The 23,365-nt window shown below is 47.5% G+C and overlaps 1 protein-coding gene across 2 annotated transcripts in view; it reads left to right on the forward strand.

The window, feature by feature from the left end:
* Positions 1 to 23,365, forward strand: part of NBAS (NBAS subunit of NRZ tethering complex) — a 2,067,161-nt gene that overhangs the window by 563,457 nt on the left and 1,480,339 nt on the right. For both annotated transcript variants that reach the window (XM_085610668.1, XM_085610669.1), the window contains exon 15: positions 22,716 to 22,973. In XM_085610668.1, the coding sequence (XP_085466794.1) occupies positions 22,716 to 22,973 (258 nt within the window). The remainder of the gene's footprint in view (positions 1 to 22,715; positions 22,974 to 23,365) is intronic.

A 23,365-nucleotide genomic window follows, 5' to 3' on the forward strand; every position in this document is an offset into this window, starting at 1 on the left:
CAGCCAGTGGTGGATGGAGTTGAGAGTGGTGTTGAGGATTGAAATGTCATGAGTGAATGATACCTTTTGGTAGATTTGGGTATCATCCGCATATAGGTGATAATGTATCCCAGATTTTTTAGGAGATTACCTAGCGATTCAGTGTAAAGGTTGAACAATGTAGGTGCGAGGATCGAGCCTTGAGGGTCGCCTTGTCCAACAGCCATTGAAGTGGAGAGACAGTTTCTATTTTGATCATCTGGGATCTGCCCGAGAGGAATGATTTGAACCATTTGAGCACTGTGCCTTCAAACTCCATTCTTAACTTTAAAGTGTTCAAAAGAGTGTTGTGATTAACAGTGTCAAAGTCTGCGGATAGGTCCAGAAGGATCAGGAGACAAGATACGCCAGAGTCAAGTACACGCAGGGCATCATCGATCACCTGAAGTAGGGCTGTTTTGGTACTGCACCCTTGGGTAATACCAGATTGGAATTCGTCAAGGAGAAAGTTGACCTTGATGTGTTTGGTAAGTTGCTTCGCCATACAACTTTCTGTAACTTTAGCAAGAAAAGGGAGGTTGATGATAGGGCGGAAGTTGTTGAGATCTTTCGCATCAGCAGAGGGTTTCTTAAGAAGAGGAGCAACCTGTCCTGTTTTAAGGGCAGCAGGAAGGGACCATCGGTTGAGGAAGAGGTTTATCAGACTAGTCCAGTAGGAGAGTGTGTGGGTGGAAAAGTCAATGGCAATGTCACCGGGGATGGGGTCGATGGAATGGTTAGAGGGTTTAGTTTCTAGAATGCTTTGAAGGAGGGCCGTTTCGTTGATGGTGTCAAAGTTCTGCCACAGAACTAAGGCTTTGCGGTCCTCTTGTAGGATGGGTAATCTGACTCACAAATGATTTTACTTTTTCATCAAAGAAAACTACAAATTCGGCCGCTATCTGGGGGGGGGGTGTGGGGGGGGATGGGGATCATCAAATATGGTGGGAGAGGGAGAGATGATAGCTTTTGATAAGGTCAAATAACTTTTTAGGGCTGTTTGGCAGAATCGAGGACGGTTCTGAAGTGATTCGCTTTTTAATGGAAGATGTGTTTGTGATAACGAGATCTTGTGTTTTTTCTTTCTTTGAAGAGGGATTCATTGAAGCACGGAGCAGAAGGTGTGGGTCTTTTCTTTTTACTTTGCAGAGGAGCAACATTATCAATTACAGCTGATAGACTGGTGAGATATTGTGTGGTCAGGTCGTTAACATCAGAGTAGGGGTCTAAGATTGGAAGTGAGCTCATAGCCGTGTTGCACAAAATGTCAAGGTCGATGTTTTTGGTGTTGTGGAAAAAGGTAGTTCATTTAGGTTGGCCAAGAGTAACAGAATGAGATAGGTGCAGAGAGAAGGGGATGAGGAAGTGATCAAACCAGTCTGCTGGTAAAGGATCAACAGCTGTTAGCATATCTGCTTTGGAGATAACAAGGTCAAGAATGGACCCCTTAGAGTGAGACGGTTTTGTATTATGTTGAACAAGATCATTTCTTAAGAGAAAAGGGGCAAGCCTGTTGTCCCACTGAATTATAAAGTCTCCATTAAAAATCTGTGTGTCGCTTTGTGAGTATTGGTCTCTCACAAAGTCGGTGAATTCTTCTGTGAAGGCGGAGCTGTCACCAGGTGGGTGATAGATAGTATGAAACCTGACAGGGGAGTTTTGCTGTATTTGAATCTCCAGAGAAAGGCATTCAAAGGAGTGGAAAGAGCTTCTGGGAAAAGTTTTGAGATGAAGGGAGTTCCTGAAGATAACTGCTACACCCCCCCTGACTTTATCTTCTCTATCATTTCTGAGAATTGAATAGTCATTGGGGAGCAGAAGACGGAAAGAAGAATGAGAAGTGTCGTTGAGCCAGGTCTCAGTGAGGAGAAGTATATCCAGGCTGTAGAGATTAATGATGTGTGAGATTTCCAGCTTGTGTTTGTTCGCGGATCTACAGTTGTGAAGCAGACAGCAAACCTCAGGGATGGCTGTTTTGGTAAGGGGGAGTCAGGGCTTTCAGGGATGAGAGGGATAATGTTCCTGAGAATAGGTGACAGGATTGAAGGTGGTTGATGTTTGGAGAGGGAGATGGTTGGAATAGTGCAGTGATTAGCATAAGGTGGAGAGGAGAAGGTGTGGGGGTTGGAGTTGGAAGAATTGTAGCTAGCCAAAAGGTTGTAAATGTCAGTTGGTGACAGATTGCGTGAGGCATTTTTGTGGCGTGGGAGCAGGGTACTCCTCCGAGTTTGTGAAGTGACTGCTTGCAAAGGGAAGTAGGGAGTTGGGGTGAGTGGAAATGTTGGTACTTAGGTGGGAGATGGTAGTTTCAAGCTTGGAGATAGAAGAGATGAGAAGTCCTAGTTTATTTTCTAGGGAGAGCAGAGCTGGAATGTTAGGTTGTACAATGGGTACAAGGGGGGGTTCAGCTTGAGAGGGAGAGCATGCAAAAGGGGTGGATGCAGGAATTTAGAATGGAGGGAGACTCGTCAAGAGATGTTGATTGGATGTTATTGGGAGAGAAGCGGGAGAGGTGGAGAAGGTGCGTTGGGTGGGTGCAGAGAGTGTATGGGGTCAGGAAACCAGCATGAAAAGGGTGGTAGCCCTGACTGATGGTTATAGAAAGTGTAGAGTTCAGCTAGGTTAGGGGAAAAGGGGGGGGAGGGAGGAGGTTGTCATAAGGGGATAGAAGTTCAAGCAGCAGTTCTGGAGTGGTGGGGAGAAATGAAAGGGGTTTGCCCAGGATTCATAAAAAGGGGGAGTGGGGGGAAGAAGGGATGGGAGGATAAGAAGGAAGAGCATAAGGTGGAAAAGTTACTGTGGGAGCTGGGAAGTCAGGATGTTAGAAAGAAGGATTGGATAGGGGGCTGTAGAAGCGCCGTGTTATGTTAGGTGATTTTACCTGCAGCAGGAAGAACACCAAACTGAAAAGTCGTCGTCACCTTATTGAGAATATTTGTAATTGTTTTTTCAAGAGTGTGGGTACCTTTTTATTGAGTAACTGCAATGATATGACTACTCTGTTTTTAGTTCTTTAATTAACTGCAACCATTTCACTTGTATGAACAAAATTGTAAATATTATGTTACTTATGTAACATTGTGATGTTGATCTTTTAAAGACTTTAAATAATCAAAATATAGTAATAGTTTTACTGTTACGTATTAGTGCATGCTCCTCCCTCCTCATCAAAACACAAATGTGTAGTAATCACAAAAAACAAGCAGGAACTTAAAATATAAAACCAGAAGCAGAAGGATCTCTATTCTGATTATTTTATTTACCAAGTCCTCACCACTTACCACACCACTCACATGTGCTTGGATATTTTAAAGTAAGTTTTAAAAATCATTTGTGCAGCATGACAGCATGGTACGTATTTCGAATAACTAAAACAACATTTTTGTCCAGCTGGTTTAGTGCGAAACAATAAGTCCAATTATGGGATTCAGAATTAGCAACATTTCACAAGCTTTAGGGATCTTACACACTGAAGAAAGACTTGCAAGCCAAATGAGTAATCAAATGTTTTTTTTATTTTATTAAAGATATTTTTTAGTGAAATCAAGGTATGACATATGAAAAAGACAATTTACACATACATTGGCAATATGATTATGATACCGGGGATACTTAATGCAAAAGTAATTACTGGACACCAATTGCAGTCACAATTCTAACTTGTTCAGATCTCGTTATCAGTATCTTCCCTCGTCTTCGGAGATTCACATATCCCTCCCTGTGGGTGTTCCATTTTTCCCAAAGCTGCGTCCATTTGTTGGGGCACCCCCTAGCTTCGTATATGTTCTTTTCGGTGACCATACACCAGTCCATATCTTTACCCCACTCCCGTATACTCGGCAGGGTCTGAGCCTTCCACAATCTCGCAATATTTCGCTTTGTCACCATCAACCCCAAAGTTGCCCATATTCGTTCTTTGGAGCTCAGATCGGTCGGGCACCAAGCGTTAAGGATAGACAGCTTTATGTTGCAGCTGATCATCTGCCCCAACACCCCTTCCATAAGTCTCACTACCGCCTCCCAATACCCCTGAATAATCGCGCATTCCCAGAGTGTGTGAATAAAGGTTCCCTCCTGCCCACATTGTCTTGCACAGCCACCATCTGAACTATATCCCATACGAACCAGTAATGGCCCAGACAGGTAGGGCCTATGAAGGAGCTTCAGCTGCACTAAGCGAAGCCTGGAGGAGATGGCCACCCCCTGAGGGGAGGCAACTGCTGCCAGCCACTCATCGTCATCCAATCCTGCTACGTTGTGGTCCCATTTTGCCCTGAGCTGGACCAGGGGATCTGCCGTGTAATTAATCAGCATTTTGTAAATAAGTGATATGGGCTTCTCAGGCAGGTCGCCATCTAAAACTCTATCCTCGAGTGGGTAGGACTCCGGGAGTGTACTTCCTTTAGGGAATAGAGCAGGCAAGGCATGCCTAATTTGTAGGTACCTAAAATGTTCAGATCGCACCAATTCGTATTTCTGTTGCAACTGAGTGAAAGGGATTACATCGCCTGGTTTCCACATGTCTCCCACCTTGGATATGCCTATGAGATCCCAACGATCAAAGCCCTTCGAGCGAATCAGTCTACCCAGTTGTTCGCTATGACAGAGTGGTGTGGCATGTGTGATCTTTCCCTCCCATCCTAAGATATAAGTGCCAAAACTGGTGCCAAATAGTAGTACTTCCTCTTTTTGAATCCAGTCTGAGCCGGGTACCTGTGAATCCACGTCTTTGTTCAGACCAGTAGCAGCACGGAGCCGGAGGATGCAAGCCGGAGGACGCGAGCGGGAGGACGCCAAAACTGCGTACGACTCCACTTCCCTGCTGATTCCCGGCTCATTTCCCCGCCGTCTCTCAGCGGTTTTCAGCGCACCGGGGCCCTACGACAGAACGGGGGTCGCGGACCACCACCGCCAAGTGCGACCGCCTCTGCCTAATCATCCAGACCAGCCGCCTCACTGTACCTCTCCACACAGAAGCTGTAGTAACGGGCAGTGGGCAGCGGTAGCGGCCGGCGCAGACTGGCCCCAAAAGCTCCAACTATCTCGATCGGACAGCAGCCACCCCCACACATGGGTAACAGTACACCGCAGGCGGTGCACAGAGGAAGACGCTGCTTTCTGGTGGGGAGCTACAACCCAGTGCACGGCCCCACTCCTACTCTGCTGCCCCTGTTTCCTGTTCCTGTTGCAGACGCTGAGAGTTTGCAAGCTGAGCGGAGCAAACTCCTGACTTTCGTGCTTGGACCTTCACGTTCCACAGCCGCCGTCACCACCTCACCACCTCGCTACCCGCAGCTTGTTTCCTGCAGCCTAAACACTCCTGCTACCTGTGGTCATACACCCCGGACCGACGGACCAACGGACTACAGGACTACAGGGGGTGTAGGGTAGCGGTAGCGTAAAGGAGTAAGCGGTAAGCGGGGGCTGTGGGTCTGTGGGTCTACTCCTTGCCACTCAGCCTTTCAGCCACTGCAGTCCATCAGCAATCTCGGCCCACCTTGTTCCCGTTGCCGTGCTGCTTTGCCACAAGCTCTCCTCACCCCCGTTGCGGCCTGTTGCAGCCTCTGTCATCATCTGCCAAAACCTGCTCGATATTGCTTGCCGCCTTTCCGCTTTTCCGCTGCCTCTATCTTCACCATTTACCACCTACGGTGTAGGGGCAGTGGCGGAGGCAGCGTCCATCGTGATTGCGGGCCTGCGGCTCTGCTGAGGTTCTGCTGGCGGTAACACCAGCGAGACGGCGCTGAATAGTTGCGGAGGCGGGGGTTGGACACGGTTGGCCCCATCGCTTTTTGCAGAGGTGGGCAGCAAGCAACAAACCACTAACAACTGTCCACGCCTCCGCCCTCCGCCCTCCACCTCCCCGGCCTCCTTGAGCCTCACCAGCTTTGACATCAGCCCTTTCAGACCTTTCACCAGCACTTTCATCAGCCCTTCATCAATCTCTTGCCCCCCCCTCCCCCCCCAGTCTGGAGTGCAGTGTAGTGTAGCGCACTGTGCGACATTAGGGGGGGCTGTGCAGCGCTGAGGCTAAGCAAGGTTGAGGTCCTCCCTGCTGGGCTGTTGGTCTGCTGGTCGGCTGCTCGGGGCAGCTTGGGGTCGCCCAGAGAGCAGCGAGAAGAGAGAAAAGAGGAGAGGAATGGAGAGGAGCGTGATCAGCAGCCGGCACCCCACCTTTGTAGCATGAACCTTCCAGGTGCAAGGAAAAGTGTGAAGAGCGAGTCCGCTATATCTGTGCCTGTCAGCTTCAGTAATTGGGACACCGGCAGATACTCTTATTTCCACCGACTCAGCTTCCATCCGGAACCCCCACTGGGCTTCCCACCTGTACAGCCCACTCAAATTAACTATATATTACGTGTTAAACGTGTTAAACCAGATACGGTCCATGGAGCCAGTCATGAGATCAGGCCGAGTAAGGAAGACCCCCTTGAAGTCAAAATCCAAGTCCAAACAAAAACAAGGTAACGCTAAAGCAAGAACAGAAGAGTCAATTGGCCTACGACTGGGGTCAATATCTACTAAAAGCACAGAAAGCACAAAGTATGCCAGAAAGTATCCCAGCCATGGGGACTATCAGCATCTGCTCTGGCACAAACTCTCCCATTAATGGCAATGACGCCAGTGCAAAGCCAAGAATGGGCGAATCAACCAGTTAACCCTACTTAGTCACCAGGAACACAAGGGGACTGTGCCCTTATAAGCATCGATGGGGCCTGTCAAAAGAAAAAACCTTGCACTTTCCAACCCAAAATTTACACGAAATTCGCGTTTTTGAAAGATCCGGGTACAGCAATCTATTAAAAAAGCTCCAATGTCAAAGGGTTGCAATCACCATTACAGCCAGAGAAGTTTGGACCAACTAATCAGCCAACCATTCAGCCAGTCGATCAGGATCTTCCTTCATCACTTATCACGTCATTTGAGCCTCAATCCCAACCTTCACTTCACCAATTTAATAACCAAGTAGAAAATCAAGTCAAAACCAATCAAAGGAAAACATCTACGACAGACGACCAGATTCCACCAAACAGTGCCGTTGACACTAGCCAACCAATCAGCCAGCCTAATCAGCCAACCAATCAGTCAGCCTATCAGACTTTCCCTATGTTGCTTATCATGTCATTTAAATCCCAACCCCAAACCTCACCTTACCAATTCAATAACCAAGTTAAAAATCAAGTCAAAACCGCCCAAAGGAATGCATCCGCTACAGATGAACAGATTCCACCAAAAAGCACTGTTGATACTAGGCCAGTTGAAAATGCCTCCGAAGAGGAAATAGGGGCAAGAGCTGGAATTGACACACTAGGGGGCACTTCCCAGAACCAGTTACCAGATCGATTGGGAATGGCTCCCTTGCTGTCTCCACAAAACAACTCCTCACTCCAGCAGAATAAATCGAAGTCTGGCGAATCGGGTGCATCAGATTACCCAGGGGTCTCCCATAGCTCCTTGGCCATTAAACTATCAGAACGCCACACGATGTCTCCTTATGAAGAATCTCGTATATCAAGCCCGGACTTGTCTTTCCTGGCCTCACAGGAGTGGGAGGAGCTTGTTGCTTCATATAATCTAAAACCTGCTCAAAATAACACATCTGCTGTACCACTTAACACACCACTGTAGGAAAGAAGCAATTTCAGTAATATTGCGCCCACTGACTCAATTTGGGCTGCAATTTTAAGCTCAATGCAATATTCTACTACAGCTCTACAATATCAATCGCATAAAATGGACTTACAGCTTACGGTCCTTCAGACACTGGCTGACTTTACGTCCGGGATCGACAATAAACTATCAGAGCTCAGTAACTTAATTAAGCGGGGACAAGAAGCGCTGCACGGAAGCCAAACCATCCATCTTGAATGCACCTGTGCACCAATAATTGATAAGCTAACAAAACTACCAACTATGTTAGGGAATCTTCTGTCAGAAATAAAAGGCAGCGCTCCACCGTCCCTTACATCTACAGAGGGTCAGCACAAGGTAGGGATCACCTCGTCTGAACTCCAAAAAACGGAACCAACGGCAACTAGCTCTTCCAGTATTGCTGTAGATAGTGACGCAACGCCAAAAAATAGCCCCAATAAAAACGGCTCCTTCAAATACAAACCCTACACCTTGGAAAGCTCGTAATAAACAAAAACGGAAGGGTCGCAATAAGAAACCACTATCTCTTGCCTTAAACATATTGAGTAAACCACCCGTCACTGCGGTTGAACCAGTCCCCGATTTTGATGAAACTGTGTCCAGCTTTTGTTACGCCTTGCCTAACAGGTTGGACAGTTCCACCATAGAGCCCTTTGCAACTACTGCTGCCACCTTGGGGCCACCATCAACTCCAGCAAGAAGGAAGATTCCAACAGTGAATGAGAGGCAGGAGCTAACACTAATAGCAAAAGACCCAGTAAGAAGGAACACCCCAATAATGAATGAGAGGCAGGAGTCAACATTAACAGTAAAAAATCCAGCAGCCCAGAAACATATCATGGAAGACCAACCCCAGGGGGCACCATCTAATGAAGTTCACCTGTCAAAAAACGAGGATCAACAAAAACAGTTGAAGGGGGGGGCCCTGCAAAGCGGAGCTGCTCACCCAGCAAAACCAAGTCTCTATATGCCCTCCAGTCAATCTCTCGTAAATCTGTCAACCAAGGAGCAGATCAGAACAACCCTCTGCAACTAAGGCCCCACTCACGGGACGAAATCCTTACTTACAGAATCAAGGAAAGTACAGCCGAAGAAGTGGTCAGTATCGCTCTCATTCCGGAATACGAATCACGGGGGAGAGATGACATATTAAATAGAGGGAACTTTCTACAACTCTTAAACTCCATCCCGAGCCTCGAAAATATAAACTCATCGGACTTACTTTTCATAGAATTCCTTCCAAATAATAACTGTCTGGGCCCGGAGGTGACAAGGACAAGACGGAGCTCAAATGAAATTGCAAACAAAATCAAGGAAGAGGAAAGCACGCTCAAAAACTGGGGCATAAAAATGGCAGTCGAATTGAAATCTCCTTATCCAACCCGTTCTTAAAAGCCCTAATCATCGTCCCAGACAAAATTACCACATCAGTATTAAGAGGGGCAAGAAGTAGAACCCCAGGCAAACTCTCCGCTTGTATAGAGGGATCTAATTTAAGCAGAAGCTCAGGGCCATTAACTCTAATTGTGAAATCGGTACTAGAAGCACGGTCGCAAATAACACGCACAATACTAACAGATCATCCAAACTGACAAGAGTGTGATTCTCCACAGACAGCTCTACTTGTGCAAGGTCAAATTAAGCTCTGCATTTGGAACATTAACGGCCTGGCAGCCAAACTGGTCGACCACGAAGTAGTCAACTATTTGAAAACATTCGATTTAATATTTCTCCAGGAAACCTGGGAAGATAATGCCAAGGAACTCCAAGGATATTCCTCCTACTTCGTTCCGGCAACAAAGGTCTCTAATTTTGGTCGCTATTCGAGGGGACTAATGATGTTGGCTTCAACAACCACAATTGGCTCAATAAAACCCATAGAGACGAAAATTACATCACCCAATGCAGTCCATGCAATACAAATAAAGCTCAAGTTCAACAATAAGTTACAAGAAGTTATACTAATTAACACCTACATGCACCCTAAATGAAAACAAAAAGCTGTAAAGGAGCTGTCAAATGAAATAAAACTGATTACGGATGAGCAAGACACTGCCCACATAATCGTTGCTGGCGATTTCAATCTACACCTTTTTGGGGTAAGCCAAGATGACGGCCCTGTGCACAAACTTGCATCACTTTGGGGGATACCGAATCAGGGCAAGCAAACAATAGCAAACCCTCAAGATGGGCCAAATATCTGCTACAAGAACTGGAACATCTAAATTTAAGAGCATTGAATGGCCGCTTCTTGGAAGATAATCCACTAGCTGCTACTTTTCACTCCTCAAAAACATCCTCCTATTTAGATTACACATTTGTAACACTAGCCATGTTCGATAAAATAGCAACCTTCCAAATAGGTGGCATGGCCCAGAGCGATCACCTCCCACAGGAAGTATTGTTGAATGCGAGGCCAGCTGCTACAATAGACACCTGGAACCCGATTGCAATCAAAGAAGTCTCTAATCTAAAGAGCTTAAGGTGCAATGCCAACAACATTAAAGCTCTATCAGCCTCCGCCAATACCTTATTTGAGAGAGAAAAGGGAACTGAGACCACCATTGTAACAGCAAGTGAAAACTTAATTAAGTCATTCAGTGGTAACTGCGACCAGGACCGGAACCAAATTAAGACAACCAGATGACGAAATAATAAAAGTGAACTACAGCCCGGAAACCAAGAGCCTCAAACGCACCACAAGCCGAACCCTTCGTCAACTGCGAAAAACACCAGGGAACTTGGAGCTGCAGTCTACTCTTCAATAAACGAAGGCATTATTGAGAAGGAGGATGTGGAGAAAAATAAGGCAACTGAATGACGAAATGTGGGCTAAATTATTGCATGATGCCAAGCAACACAATAGCGCTAAGTTTTGGCAAACAATTCATAAGTGAGAGCGACCGAATCATCCAGGAATCAGTTCCAATATAACAGAGGCAGACTGGGTAGATTACCTCTCCGCCCATTTTAACAACCAGGGAGGGGAACCAAATAAGGGAGCAGGCACCGCGGTACCAGACATCGTACCCCCTAACAAGGGAAAAGCAACACAAAACTGTACAACCAAAGCTCACTTGGTCAGCAGCACTAACATCCATAAGCAACAGGGGATCCTGTTGGCTGGCGATTTAGACTCTACAGACCCTACTGTAGAGGAAGGATACGCCCCCACGGAAAAACAGATGATAGGCCTAATAACCAAGGGTAGAGATATGGGAGCGCCCGGCCCAAACGGGATCCCCCCGATACTGTATAAACACGATGCTGTCTTTTGGAGCAAGGCTCTATTACCAGTCTTCAAGGGCTTAAACACCACAGTCACCATTCTGGAATCTTGGAAAGGATCTATTATTAGACAAGGCAAAAGAAATGATCCAAATAATTACCGACTGGTCGCCCTCCTCGACGTAGACGCTAAATACTATGCCAGAACAATCCTGGACGAGTTAACATCCTGGGCTTCAGACAAATCCATTATCCCCATTAATCAAACTGGGTTCCGCAGTGGCCAAGAAACTACGACTAACATATTGGCTCTTACGTTATAATGGATGCAGCCAAAGTTTCAAAAATGCCCCTCTTCCTGTGTTTTATTGACTACACAGCTGCTTTCGACCATGTCGATCGTTCGAAACTTTGGGGAAAACTGGATAAGTGGGGTATATCAAACACCCTTTTGGATCGGCTAAAACAGCTGCATACAGACACATGGATCAGGGTCAAACTAGGTGCAGGGTCACACATCTCAAAATGAATCATGAGCTCGAAAGGCCTCAAGCAGGGGTGTGTCCTTGCCCCAATCCTTTTTAATCTTTTTCTGGCCGACCTGCCTGGGGAGCTGGATAGCTGTGTATCCCACACTCCAAAATTGGGAAACAAGCTAATGTCAAACTTGCTATATGCTGATGACCTGGTCTTAATCAGTAGGACACCGATTGGACTTCAGCATCTACTAAATACAACAAGCAGTTTTTCTAATCGGAATTCACTCAAAATAAACCTCAAGAAGACTAAAATTATGGCAGTCAGCTACCACAAAAAGAAGATCAATAGTCGGTTCCTTGACGGCCAACGTTTGGATCAAGTACAAAGTTATAAATACCTGGGGATCCTAATGGATCATAAAAGCTCATTAAAACTTCAGTTAGAATCCATGCGAAGAAAGGGGACCACAACGTATTTAGCACTGAAGTCACTGAAGAGACGGCTTCCTGACTACACACTCGATCCCTTTTTACATGTCCTGAGGTCCAAATTGCTGCCGACATTGACCTATGGGAGTGAGGCTCTGAAAGGTAAAGATGCAGCAGTTTTAGACGTCATAATAGCCAACTCCTACAGAGCAATTTTCTACCTCCCAAAATATGTCGAACGGCTCAAATCCGGTTAGAATTTGGGATCCAAAGACAAACGGTGGAAAGAAGGAGCACCTACGTCAAAAGTTGGCACAAAATCCGAAGTGCTGAGGCAGGATCTCTAAATTCCCACCAATGGAAAGCCTTGCACAGTCAAGAAAAATGCCCAGCCAGGGACTATCTGTTTGACTCTATTGAGTTACTGGGCCTATCTGAACTCTGAGCCGTTCCAACTGATCACCTTTCTTTTAAAAAAGCAGTGAGAAAAATAACATCTATGCTATCTGTTTTAGATGACAAAGCAACTCTTACTAAAAAGGCCCACGGCTGGATAGTGCTCAGTGACTATATATATATATATTTTTTTTTTTCTTAACACTTTATTGATGACCGCAATATGCCAGATACATAGCATAAGCAAGATTCAGTCGATACAGTCTGTTTTGTTCTTTTCCCTTAGTACATCAATTACAATAAACATGCCCGCACAGAAGTTCTGTTTCCATTGTCCTATATGCTATAAACAAGAGAAAAGAAAAAGGACCAAGGGTCGCAATCTGTGGCAATAATGCTACGAAGCAAACAGTGGCAACGTTCTCCCGTTAGTGTCATTACAAAGTTGTGTATATTAACATTCAACTAATAAAGCTTATTCAAACTCATTGTACCCCCTCCCCCCCCCCCAAGCCTTCCCTACCCCACTCCTGGTCGTTCTTACTTCAACTTACACGGTGATCGTAATTAGTCTATGTACATTATTCTCCTAAGGGATGTAATTTTCATGGCAAGAACATAGTTTCTCGGGTCTCAGGGCCTAAGTCCGAAAGGCCGTAAGGCGTCCTTGTGTATTGCTGGGTCGGGGTGGCTTATGTAGGGGACAGATCAAGTGCTTCCAGTTCAATTATCATAGCCTCCCACTCCAGTGAGATGGGATGCTTCCATAGCCCTCTCTCTTCTTCTCTACGAAGACCTGCACCCTCCGCCCGTCCCCACTGAAGCATGTCAGTTTGCCAAACAGTGACCGCCGGGCATCTGGGGGACTTCCACTTCATAGTAAGAACTCTGATCGCTAAGATGAGTGCTAGGTCCAAGAACTTTAACCGCACCTTTTGCACCCCAGAGCGCCTACGAAGGCCCACCAGGCAGTTCAGGGCCTCATCCGGAACCGGGAGCTGCGTTACTGCCGTCAATGAGTGGCTAACTCTCTCCCAATAACCCCGTATGCAGGGGTAAGACCACAGCATATGGACAAAGTCCACCTCGTCTCCCCTACAGCGGGGGCAACAGTGATGAGAGTCTGGAAACATGCAATGTATCTTTTTCGGGGTGAGGTATGACCTATGAAGGATCATAGTCTGAATAAATTTGAGTCCTCCACCCAGTGCTCCCTAAGGGAGGTACGTGCAATTGCTGCATGTGCCCTGACTCCAGTGTATAGCCAGCGTACTAAATGCCCCCCGGGTCCCATATAGTATAATAGGTGTACCAAATCATGTTGTGGGGGCTCATTCCTCTGTGGGGCCCATGCGGTTCTGATGTAATGAGTCACGGTAGCGTGTAAAAGATATAAGCGGGGGGTGCTCCCGTGGCCTGCATGAAGGAGTCGTGATCCAGCATGGCGCCATCCCCAAAGAACGCCCCCACCCCTTCAACCCCATTGTCTGTCCAGTCTCGTATTCTGGTCTTTGTGAGTCTGCCTTGCGGTGTAGGGATACCGAGGATGGGAATGTTCGCGGCGTACGGGATCACCGTAGATGTATAAGATAGGGCCTTTCTCCAACATAATAGGGCGGTCTTCAGTAGGGGAGGACAGTCTGGGGGAATCCTAGCCCTCGGCAGCAGCAAGGAATGCAGCTCCCCTCAATCTAGCCTCTGCAGCGTGAACCCAATCTCCTGCAAATTCCTCCCTGCGGTCCAGTATGAGAGCCACTGGAGCTGGCTTGCGTAGTAGTAGCCTCGGAAGTCAGGGACTCCCAGGCTGCCATTATGTGTTTCCAGTTGGAGCTTCTGAAGACTTATTCATCTGCGGCAGGTACCCCAGATAAGACTCACCAGTATAGTGTTTAATGTGTTAAAAATGGACTGCGGGAGGATCACGGGTAGATTCACAAAGTAATATGATAGGCGAGGCAGCATCACCATTTTTGAGATAGTGATCCGTCCCATCACCGATAAAGGTAGAGAGGACCAAAACCCTACGCTAGCACAGAGCCCCGTTATTGCCCGCTATATAATAACCTCAATTTGATCCTCCTGTGTTCTATAGACCTGGATTCCTAGATACTTAAAGGTGGTAGGAGTTAACGGTAGGGTATAGGTGCCGAACTGCAGGCGGGTTAGATGTGGTGCCTGTTGGAAGAAATAGCTCGGCGATTTCTCAGGGTTTATGGCCAGGCCCGACAATCGCTCAAAGGTGGCAAATCTATTAGGGAGAGGGGCATTATCAGCGGTCAGTTCTCGTAAGTAGAGGAGGATGTCATCTGCACAGATGGACATCAGGTGGCACACTCCATCGATAGGAATGCCAAGCCGGTCCGCGGAGACCCGTAGGGCTAGGGCCAAGGGCTCTAGTGCAAGGACGAATAGCAGGGGGGGATAGAGGGCATCCCTGCCTCGTGCCTCTGTAGATATTATATTGGTCTGAAATGTAGCGACCTGTGCGAGCCCTGGCCGTAGGGGACGTATACAATAAGCGGACCCATTTAAGGTATGTGTCCGGGAATTCAAACCGTCTCAGAGTCGCGAACATGAAGTCCCAGGAGAGGGAGTCTATCGTCTGTTTAAGGTCCAGCGCCATACACCCTGCGTATTGGTAAGCTCATGGGGTGGCCTTTATTACATAATGAAGCCGTCTGGTGTTCAGAGAGGTGCTGCGGTTTGGTAGGAAACCGCACTGGTCCTGGTGGATAAGCGTAGTAAGACAGGGTTGTATGCGATTAGCTAGGGCCTTGCTTATAATTTTATATTCTGTTGATAACATAGAGAGGGGTCTGTAGTTAGACATCTCTAACCCGTCCCGCCCTGGTTTGGGTATGGAAGTGACCAATGCCTGCATGGTGGAATCTGGTGGGCGGCCAATCTCAAAAGCGGTCTTGAATACGGCCTCCAGTGTGGGTACCAAATATTCAGCGTAGGTCTGGTAAAATTCTACAGGGAGCCCATCCATCCCAGGCGTCTTGTTACGGTTTAGACCCTTGATTGCAGCGCGGGTCTCTTTTTGAGTGATAGAACCATCTATCTCTTTCTGCACATCAGCAGATAGCACTGGGAAGGGGAGGTCTTGTAAAAACTCGGTGATTGAGGAGCTTTCTACCGGAACAGGGGGTGCATAGAGAGCTTCAAGGTGATCATGGAAGGCCGCATTTATTTCTTCTTGTGTGTGGACTATATGTCCTGCTAGGGTTTGGATTCCAGTTATGATTGGAGGGTCTGGTCTATCTCTAACAATGAGGGCAAGTAGTGCACCTGATCTATCCGCTTCGGTGTGTTTTCGTTGGAGAAAGTCCCTGTAGTCTATTGTCCGCAGTGTCTCCAGCGCTTCCGCATGCTCTATGTGTGCGGATTGCAATGCCCCCTGTTTGTCAGGGTCTGACACTGCCTCCCTCTCCAGTGCATGTAGCCTATGTTCAACGTCCTTCAGCCTCTGATGTGTCTCTTGTCTAGCACCAACTAACTGTCCAATCGTCGCCCCCCTCACAACCACTTTCAGAGCATCCCACTCAGTCAGATTGGAGGAGGCTGTGTTCCAGTTTTCAGCCAAATAATTAGTGATAGTGTTAGACAGAGTCGTACGGAATGGGGCGTCTTCAAGTAGGTGTGGATGCAACTTCCATGTGGGGACTGGGGTAGGCACCATGCCCCAACGGAGTGTGAGCTTGAGGGGGCTGTGATCAGAGAAGGTCTTTGCAAGATATGTGGAGTGGTGGGCCTTTGCAATGATGGATCTCGAACAGAGGAACCGGTCAATTCTAGTGTGGAGACTGTGTACCGGGGAGTAAAAGGAATATTCCTTGTGGGTTGGGTAAAGTCTGCACCAAACGTCGGAGTGTCCACCCGCTAGCCCATGTCGTGAATTGCTCCGCTAATTTACTAGCATTCGTGCCATGTAGGGGGGGGTGTGACCTGTCTAGTTCAGTGTCCAGTACCGCATTCCAATCCCCACCCAGTATCCAGGGTATCCCGTCCCAGTCTGCTAAGACTGCACCCAACCTACCCAAGAAACGGTCCTGGTCAAAGTTAGGGGCATAAATGCTGCTAAGGACCACCGGGGAGCCATCGAGGGTTTCTTTCACCAGGATGTAGCGGCCCTGATCATCTACCCGGCGCTCCAGACAAGAAAGGGTACCCCGTGGCGTATCCAAATAGTCGCTCCCCTAGCGAAGGCGGAATAATTGGTGGAATAAATATGTCCCCTCCATTTTTTCCGCATCTTTTGTGTTTCAGATTCGGTTAGGTGGGTCTCCTGGAGGAACGCCACCTGTGTCTTTTGTCGAAGGAGGAATGCATGAATACGGTGCCTTTTCTGGATTGCACCTAGTCCCCGTACGTTCCATGTGATTAAGTTATACGACCCTGGTGTGTTAGTGTTCCCTGTCATGTTTCAAAGTATACTGTGGAGCTCCCATACCCGTGGAGCCAGTAGAGCAGACCTGACCAGGAGACCCCTTTCCCATAACCTGAACAAAACTTGGCACAGCGCCTAAACTGCGCTGGGCCCAACATTGAGTACCAATAGTACAAAACAAATAACGGTGCGTACGCAAGCAGGGAGGTAGCCACCCCAATACCTAATCATGGTCGTAGGAGGGTCTGCAACCCAGCGGCTCTACGGCTACCCCCAGGGGGGGTCGGGGGGGAGAGTGTGTGCAGATGTGGTGGGGACATAATTAGTGGCATACTCCATCATAAAGGAGAGTGTTACGAAGCCCCTCCTCAGATAGCGCACATCCCAGATGTATCAGAGTGCAGCAGTTGTATCAATAGGACATAAGGCTGTAGTCTCACCCACCCCCAGACTGAGTCCCGGAGTTCATCAGCATATACATAAAGCATTATAAGCTAAAGGATACGATGGTCTCTCAGGCGCAGAGCTCACGCCAGTGGCAAGGGCAAGTCCAAGTCCCACAGCCTCCGACTCAAGCGTTGTTGACTCGTCTCCTATATTCATTTGTCGATCATATCATCAGCTGCCCTCGGTGTGATCGTGGGGAAGAGAATTGCACTGTGCTCGGAATCCGAGTGAGTAGTACTGTCCTCAGAATCAGTGGAGATTTTGTGCGAGTCTTCACGGAACGCACCAGCAACCGCAATCGCTCCCTCCTGATCTAGTCGCTGTTGTTCTCGTGATGGGCCGACGCCTCCTTTACTCCGGTCGGGGTTCTGAGTTCGGCGAGAGGTCTTTTTCAGGAGTGCGTCTGAATCCTGCAAGGAGATATCCGGGTTGCTGACTTGGCTAGAACCGATACACATTACTTCCAACCATTCCTCGACGTCTGCTGGCCTTTCAAAAAAGTGGGTTTTCTTATTATGTATAACCTTCATCCAGGCGGGATATAAAAGTGCGTATTTGAGTTGTGCTTTCTGTAGTTTTTTCTTCACTGCCCGGTAGGATGATATTTGTCTTTGTACCAACATTGTGTAGTCGGGATACAAGGATATACGGTGGTTTTCATACTGGATTAGTACCTTTTCTCTAGCTTTCTGTAGTAGGACGTTGCGGTCTCTATAATTGAGTATTTTCACGATCAGAGGGCGGGGCGGTGCGCCGGGCCTGGGCTGTCCCGTCGGAATTCGATGAGCCCGTTCCACACAGAAGTACGGGGAAAGTCCTTCAGGTGCCAGATGATCTCTGAACCTGAGTGTTCCGCTATTCTGGGGGCAAGGTCAGTGTTAGATTGGCCGTGGTCTTTTACCGTGTCCGCCAGTTTATTATGGTCTGCCTTCAGCAGCGTGAGCCCCGTGGTGAGCGTACCCATTTGTAGTTCCAACGCTGTTCTAGAGTCTCCTTGAGAATGAGGTCCAGTTTATCCGATGGCTCTTCTGTATGTCCGGTCGATGTTGCCCCTGACGAGGAAGGCCTATTAGTGTGGCCCGTCATGGCGGAAGAGTGGTCAGGGCCTTGTTGTCCTTCCAGCGTCTTCGCCCGATGCCTGCCCATGACGCAACGTTGCCGCCAGTCTTCGTACTAAGCCGTCTCTATGGTCGGGTCCACGGGAACTCCGGTAGTGTCCCCCGTAGTGTTATGGCACAGCCTAAGTGTTTTTCAGCGCACCTTGGATGAGTATGGCCGATGGGACAGGGAGTCAGGGGAGGCGGTATCCAGCTGTGTATGTCCAGGCAGAACAGGTAGATCCAGCGTTTATGGACAGTGGTGTCCTAAAGTTGTTAGGTGATATGACACCCTAGGGCCCCCTCCGTATGTCCTTCGCTATGTGTGGCGCCCCAGCACGTGTAGAATATGCTCGAGCTACCGTAGGGGAATGCGTCCAGCGTTGTTGTACTCCGGCAAAGGACAGCGGCAGGGGCGCCCAGGGTCCCCCGCCAGCCAGCTCTGCACCTTGGGTAGTACTGGGAGGAGGCGTCTCGGCATCCGTCTCGCAGTCCCCCCCCCCCCGGGGCCCCGTGGCAATCCCGCCACCCTCTAGGTCCAGACAGCCCACTGTCAGAAGAAAAGGGTCAGGGCTCAATGGCAGGCCGCAGGGGTCTTATGCGGTACCGTGGCACTATATCTGGCACTGTACAGACCATTGACAGGTTCCCCGGGCGCTCCTCCGTGCCCTCCCAGTCGCACCTCCCCAGGGGGCCAGTCCGGTCCGTGGGCTGTGTGTCTTTCCGCTGTGAGCCTGCAGTAGTCCTCCGATGTGCAGCCGTCCCATGAAAGTACGTGGCGCAGGAACCAGGCCAATGGACTCCACCACCGCCGTCTCTGCCTCAGGCCCACGTCGCAGCGCCCGTGTCCCGCTACAGGTCTTAGCCTCCCTCCAGGCGCGACCCTGAGCAGGCCCGCGCCAACCTCCTCTCTGCGGGATGAACGGCTCCCGGGTCGCAGCAGGTCGCAGATCTGGGGCCCGGGCGCGTAGGTCAGCGCAGGCGCCTCCGGAGCTCCCACTCACCGCGCTAGATCACAACGGGCTCTCTCCCGGGCGATGACGCTTCTGGCACGATGCAGAGGCCCAGGTCGCTCCCCCGCCAGGCCGTCCACCCCACAGCCACTGTCCGGTAGGGGGAGGGGGTGTCAGGCCCTGTGCTCGTTTTTGGAGGCAGGCGCGGGCCACGCAGGGTGCCTTCGGATGGGTAAAGAAGGGACCCCAAGTCCCACGCTGAGTGCGGGTCTCGGGCGGGAACACACCCAGGCGCTCGTCCCGCGCTCGGGTGCCCTCGTCACTCCAGGCCCCGGTCTCTGCTCGGGTCCAGCAGCCGACAGGCCCCAGGCAGGATCCGCACCGGAGTGCCGCTGTTCAGGCTGTCAAACGTCCTCCTCTGTGCTGGGGGCTGCAGGGCTCCCAGATGCCCGTCTCCCGGCCACAAAAGTCCGTGGGAAGGTAAAGGATACTTAGATTACCCCCCGAGGGCCCGGTGCTCAGTGACTATATAAGGGTAAAACCCCAAGCTTACTTGAGTGCCGAATCAAGATAAGCAGGAAGGAAAACTTTCTAAGGTTGCACCTGGGGGAAATTGCGATCAAACCCCACCTTCCACTATGGGAAAGGAAGGAAGGCACTCCGACTTGTCATCTGTGTGGAAGTGGGAAGGAAGACATCACTCACGTTATCTGCAACTGCCCCAACTTAAAAGACATAAGATGCACTTTGTTACGTCCTTTTTTTTTAGGTATTATGGCATCCGGTCCTGTAGGCAGGCAGTTAAGCTTTGCTTCAATTCCAGTTACGTTCAGCTTAACTGTCGGCTAACAAAACTTTTTGAGATGGTAACTAAGAGACTTAAAACTCTGTCGTTGTCCGAAACCCGCTAAAATGCTTTTTAAGTGTAACATTAACTCACTATCTTGTTTTAGTTGTACCTGCACTTGAATCACCAAGACTCTAACCTGGACAACGGACCTGGTTAAGCTGTGTCATCCAACCTGAGAAGTTGTGGTAGTCATTGTCAGATAGCATTACATTAGTCTTAAGAGTCTATGATAATCTCTTTAAAAACAGCTAATTGTATATGCAGTTGATGTCCTTTTTTACATTATGCGGTTTTAATTGCTTTTAATTGTATTTATCTGTGTACAATGGGAATCTTTTTGTTATGTATTTGCAAAGATTTTAATTAATCAAGAAAAATAAAATATCTTATCTTGTCCCATCCTAAGCTTTTAGTAGCGACCTTCCATTCCTGCACCGCATGCCCGGTGGGGCCGGTCAATGCTGGTTTCAACGAACGCACATATAGAGCCCCTTCAAAGCTACCCCCGGCAGGAGCCATCTATCAATCTGGAAGGCAGGGTCACCCTGTGGTCCATACATGCATTGGTTAATTGCTGCGAGGTGAGATGCCCAATAATATTTCTGGATGTCCGGTAGTCCAATTCACCCATCGAACCACCCTAACGTGAGCTTATGTGTTGCAATACGGGGGGGTGCTTACCCTGCCATAGCAGGTCCCGTATAAGACAGTCAATTTCTTTGAAGTACGAGGATTCAACATAATGCGGAGTGTTATGCAGAGCATATATGAATCTGGGATGGGACATCATCTTGAATAGGGCTGCGTGTCCCAAGAGGGACAGGGGGAGCGATTTCCAATGCAGGACATCAGACTTAAGACGCACTAGGGGCGGCAGGAGGTTACGCTCGTAGAACCTGGACGGTTCCTTAGAGTCCCAGATCCCTAGGTACTTGAAGCCATCAGTTGTTTCTACTATCTGAGGGAGCAAAGGCATTTTTCCATAGAGGACATAGAGCACGGATTTGGTCCAGTTGATTGTATAGCCAGCATATCTGCCAAACACCCGAAATATGTTCAGGACCCTGTTTAGGGATGCAGCCGGTGATGCCGGATAGAGCAAGATACCATCTGCATAGAACGATATACGGTCTTCACATCCAGAGGTCCATTTAAGGCTCCTGACAATGGGATCTCTACGGACCCACATAGCCAGTGGCTTGAGGGTCAGGGCAAAGAGAAGCAGGGACAAGGGGAATCCCTGCCTGGTGCCCCGACTGAGAACGAAGGTAGGAGATTTCCTGTTATTAACCACTATTTGGGCTAATGCTTCTTGGTAAAGGATCCAAACCCATCTGATTAATTCTGGGTCTAAACCCAATTTGTGGAGGACCGCGAACATGTACGGCCACTCGATGGTATCGAATGCCGCCACCGTGTCGATAGAAACAACGACTGCGTCTTCCCGTATTGTAGCAGTGCAGCACAACACGCCATGCAGCCTGCGCAGAGGTGTTTCTAGCGGGGATAAATCCCGACTGGTCCGTAGAGAAATCAAATTTAAATCTCTCTCATCCATTGGATATTGAAGTGATGCAACACTAACACAAATCCAGTATTGGGTTAATTTTACATTTGATAATTGGTCTATACTATGTTTTTTTGGATGGATCCTTAACATACAACTAGCTGAAGTCTTTCAATATGTTCAATGTAGAGGATCTACACAGCTATCAAATTTAGCTTCTAGCCTACTCTGCCTAACGATTACATATTAGTATGAAATAATTAGTACTATTAACTTTTACAAAGAACCTCGACTTTATTTGAAATTGTGTTTAAAAACAACTATAAATTCACACAACCTTCGACAAACTTAAAGAGGAATTAATATATCTATATCAATATATATATGTGTGTGTGTGTGTGTGTGTGTGTGTGTAGATATGCTAACAAGGCAACTGTTTTAGAAAATTTTAAATTAATTTGCAAGTTTTGAGTGAAATGAAGAAGATTAGATTTTACGAATAAGTAGAACATAAAACCAGTGTACAAGCATTTACAGAAAATTATATTATTGGAATATTGCTTCAGAAACATGAAGATATAACGTTTAGTAACTTGCCTACAAGTAATGAATGAATGCATCTATATATGAAAGGTTTCTGAATACTATCTCTAATTTTCAGCTGCACGGAAGCCACATTATTGCTGAAAAACGTGTATTTCGTTCAGGCTTAAAAAAGTAAAGCTAGATTAAGGATCTTTTTTCACTGAGTAAAAATGGATCTGTAAGTAATTAAAATACTGGCATAAAAAATGTGTCAGTGAGTAAGCACTGGACATAAACACCTGTAACTCCCCTTTGGAGCTCTTTATAAAGATGATTTTGATAACCAAGAAAGTAGTTCTAGAAAAATGTTTCGACAATTAATTAACATAGCATTATGTGTTTTTAAGTCTCTCCATTGTTTTTTTTTTACAAACTATATATACCCTGTACAAACTTTTCTAAAATTGTTTGCTACAAGGATATATGTCCAGTTATTTTCCCAAAGAGAAGGGAATTTCCTTTTTGTTAATGTGTAGTTGAAGGTGTTCACCCTAGCTTTATACTTCCAAATCACTGAGTAATAGAGAATGCTTTATTCTGATATTGTTACTGTTCTTACAAGCCATGTTAATAAAAGGTAATCATAAGTACATGAACTCAAATACTGTGGTACTGTTTTAATGTGTTCCAGCACCTACATTGAATGACACAAATGTTGTTCTTAATGTTTGTGTCCCATGTAGTGTGAGATAAAGTTGGCTCCAAAGAGGTCTCGTCTAGAGAGCAGGCCTGGCGAGGATGAAGATGGAGAGGAGGATTCAGACTTTGAAGATGAAACCTCTGCCAAGGCCAGATATTTTAGTTACATAAAGCAAGGCTTGTACTTTGTGACAGAAATGGAGCGCTTCTCACCCCCTCGGAAACGTCCAAGAACTATTACAAAAAACTACCGCCTTGTAAGCTTGAGATCCACAACTCCGGAGGAACTTTACCAGCGAAAGGTTAGTTTGTGTTAAAAAAGGCTGACAATAAAGATATCAAATGTTTAGATATGTGCTGTGAAATTGTATGCTTAAATTGCCATATGTTATATAACTCTAAAGCTTTGTTATGAGTCTTCCAGGGAAACTGGTCCCACGTGTTTCCCAGGGAAATATTGCTACTTTGTATTTCTGGATTCGTTTTGGCCCTAGAAATGGGAACTAGAGGTGCGATTCCCAGTTTTAGCACCAGCTGCTATATATGTGTATATATATATATATATACATACGCACACTTTGTTCTCAAGTTATTTTCTGAAGAAACATCTGGAGAGACAAAATTCAAGAGCTGAGCAGGGGGATGGTAGACTAGTTTTGCTGGGACATTAAAAGTATACAAAGGAGGAGGTTAG

This window comes from Triturus cristatus, chromosome 6 (assembly GCF_964204655.1).
Source record: "Triturus cristatus chromosome 6, aTriCri1.1, whole genome shotgun sequence".
Taxonomy (NCBI): domain Eukaryota; kingdom Metazoa; phylum Chordata; class Amphibia; order Caudata; family Salamandridae; genus Triturus; species Triturus cristatus.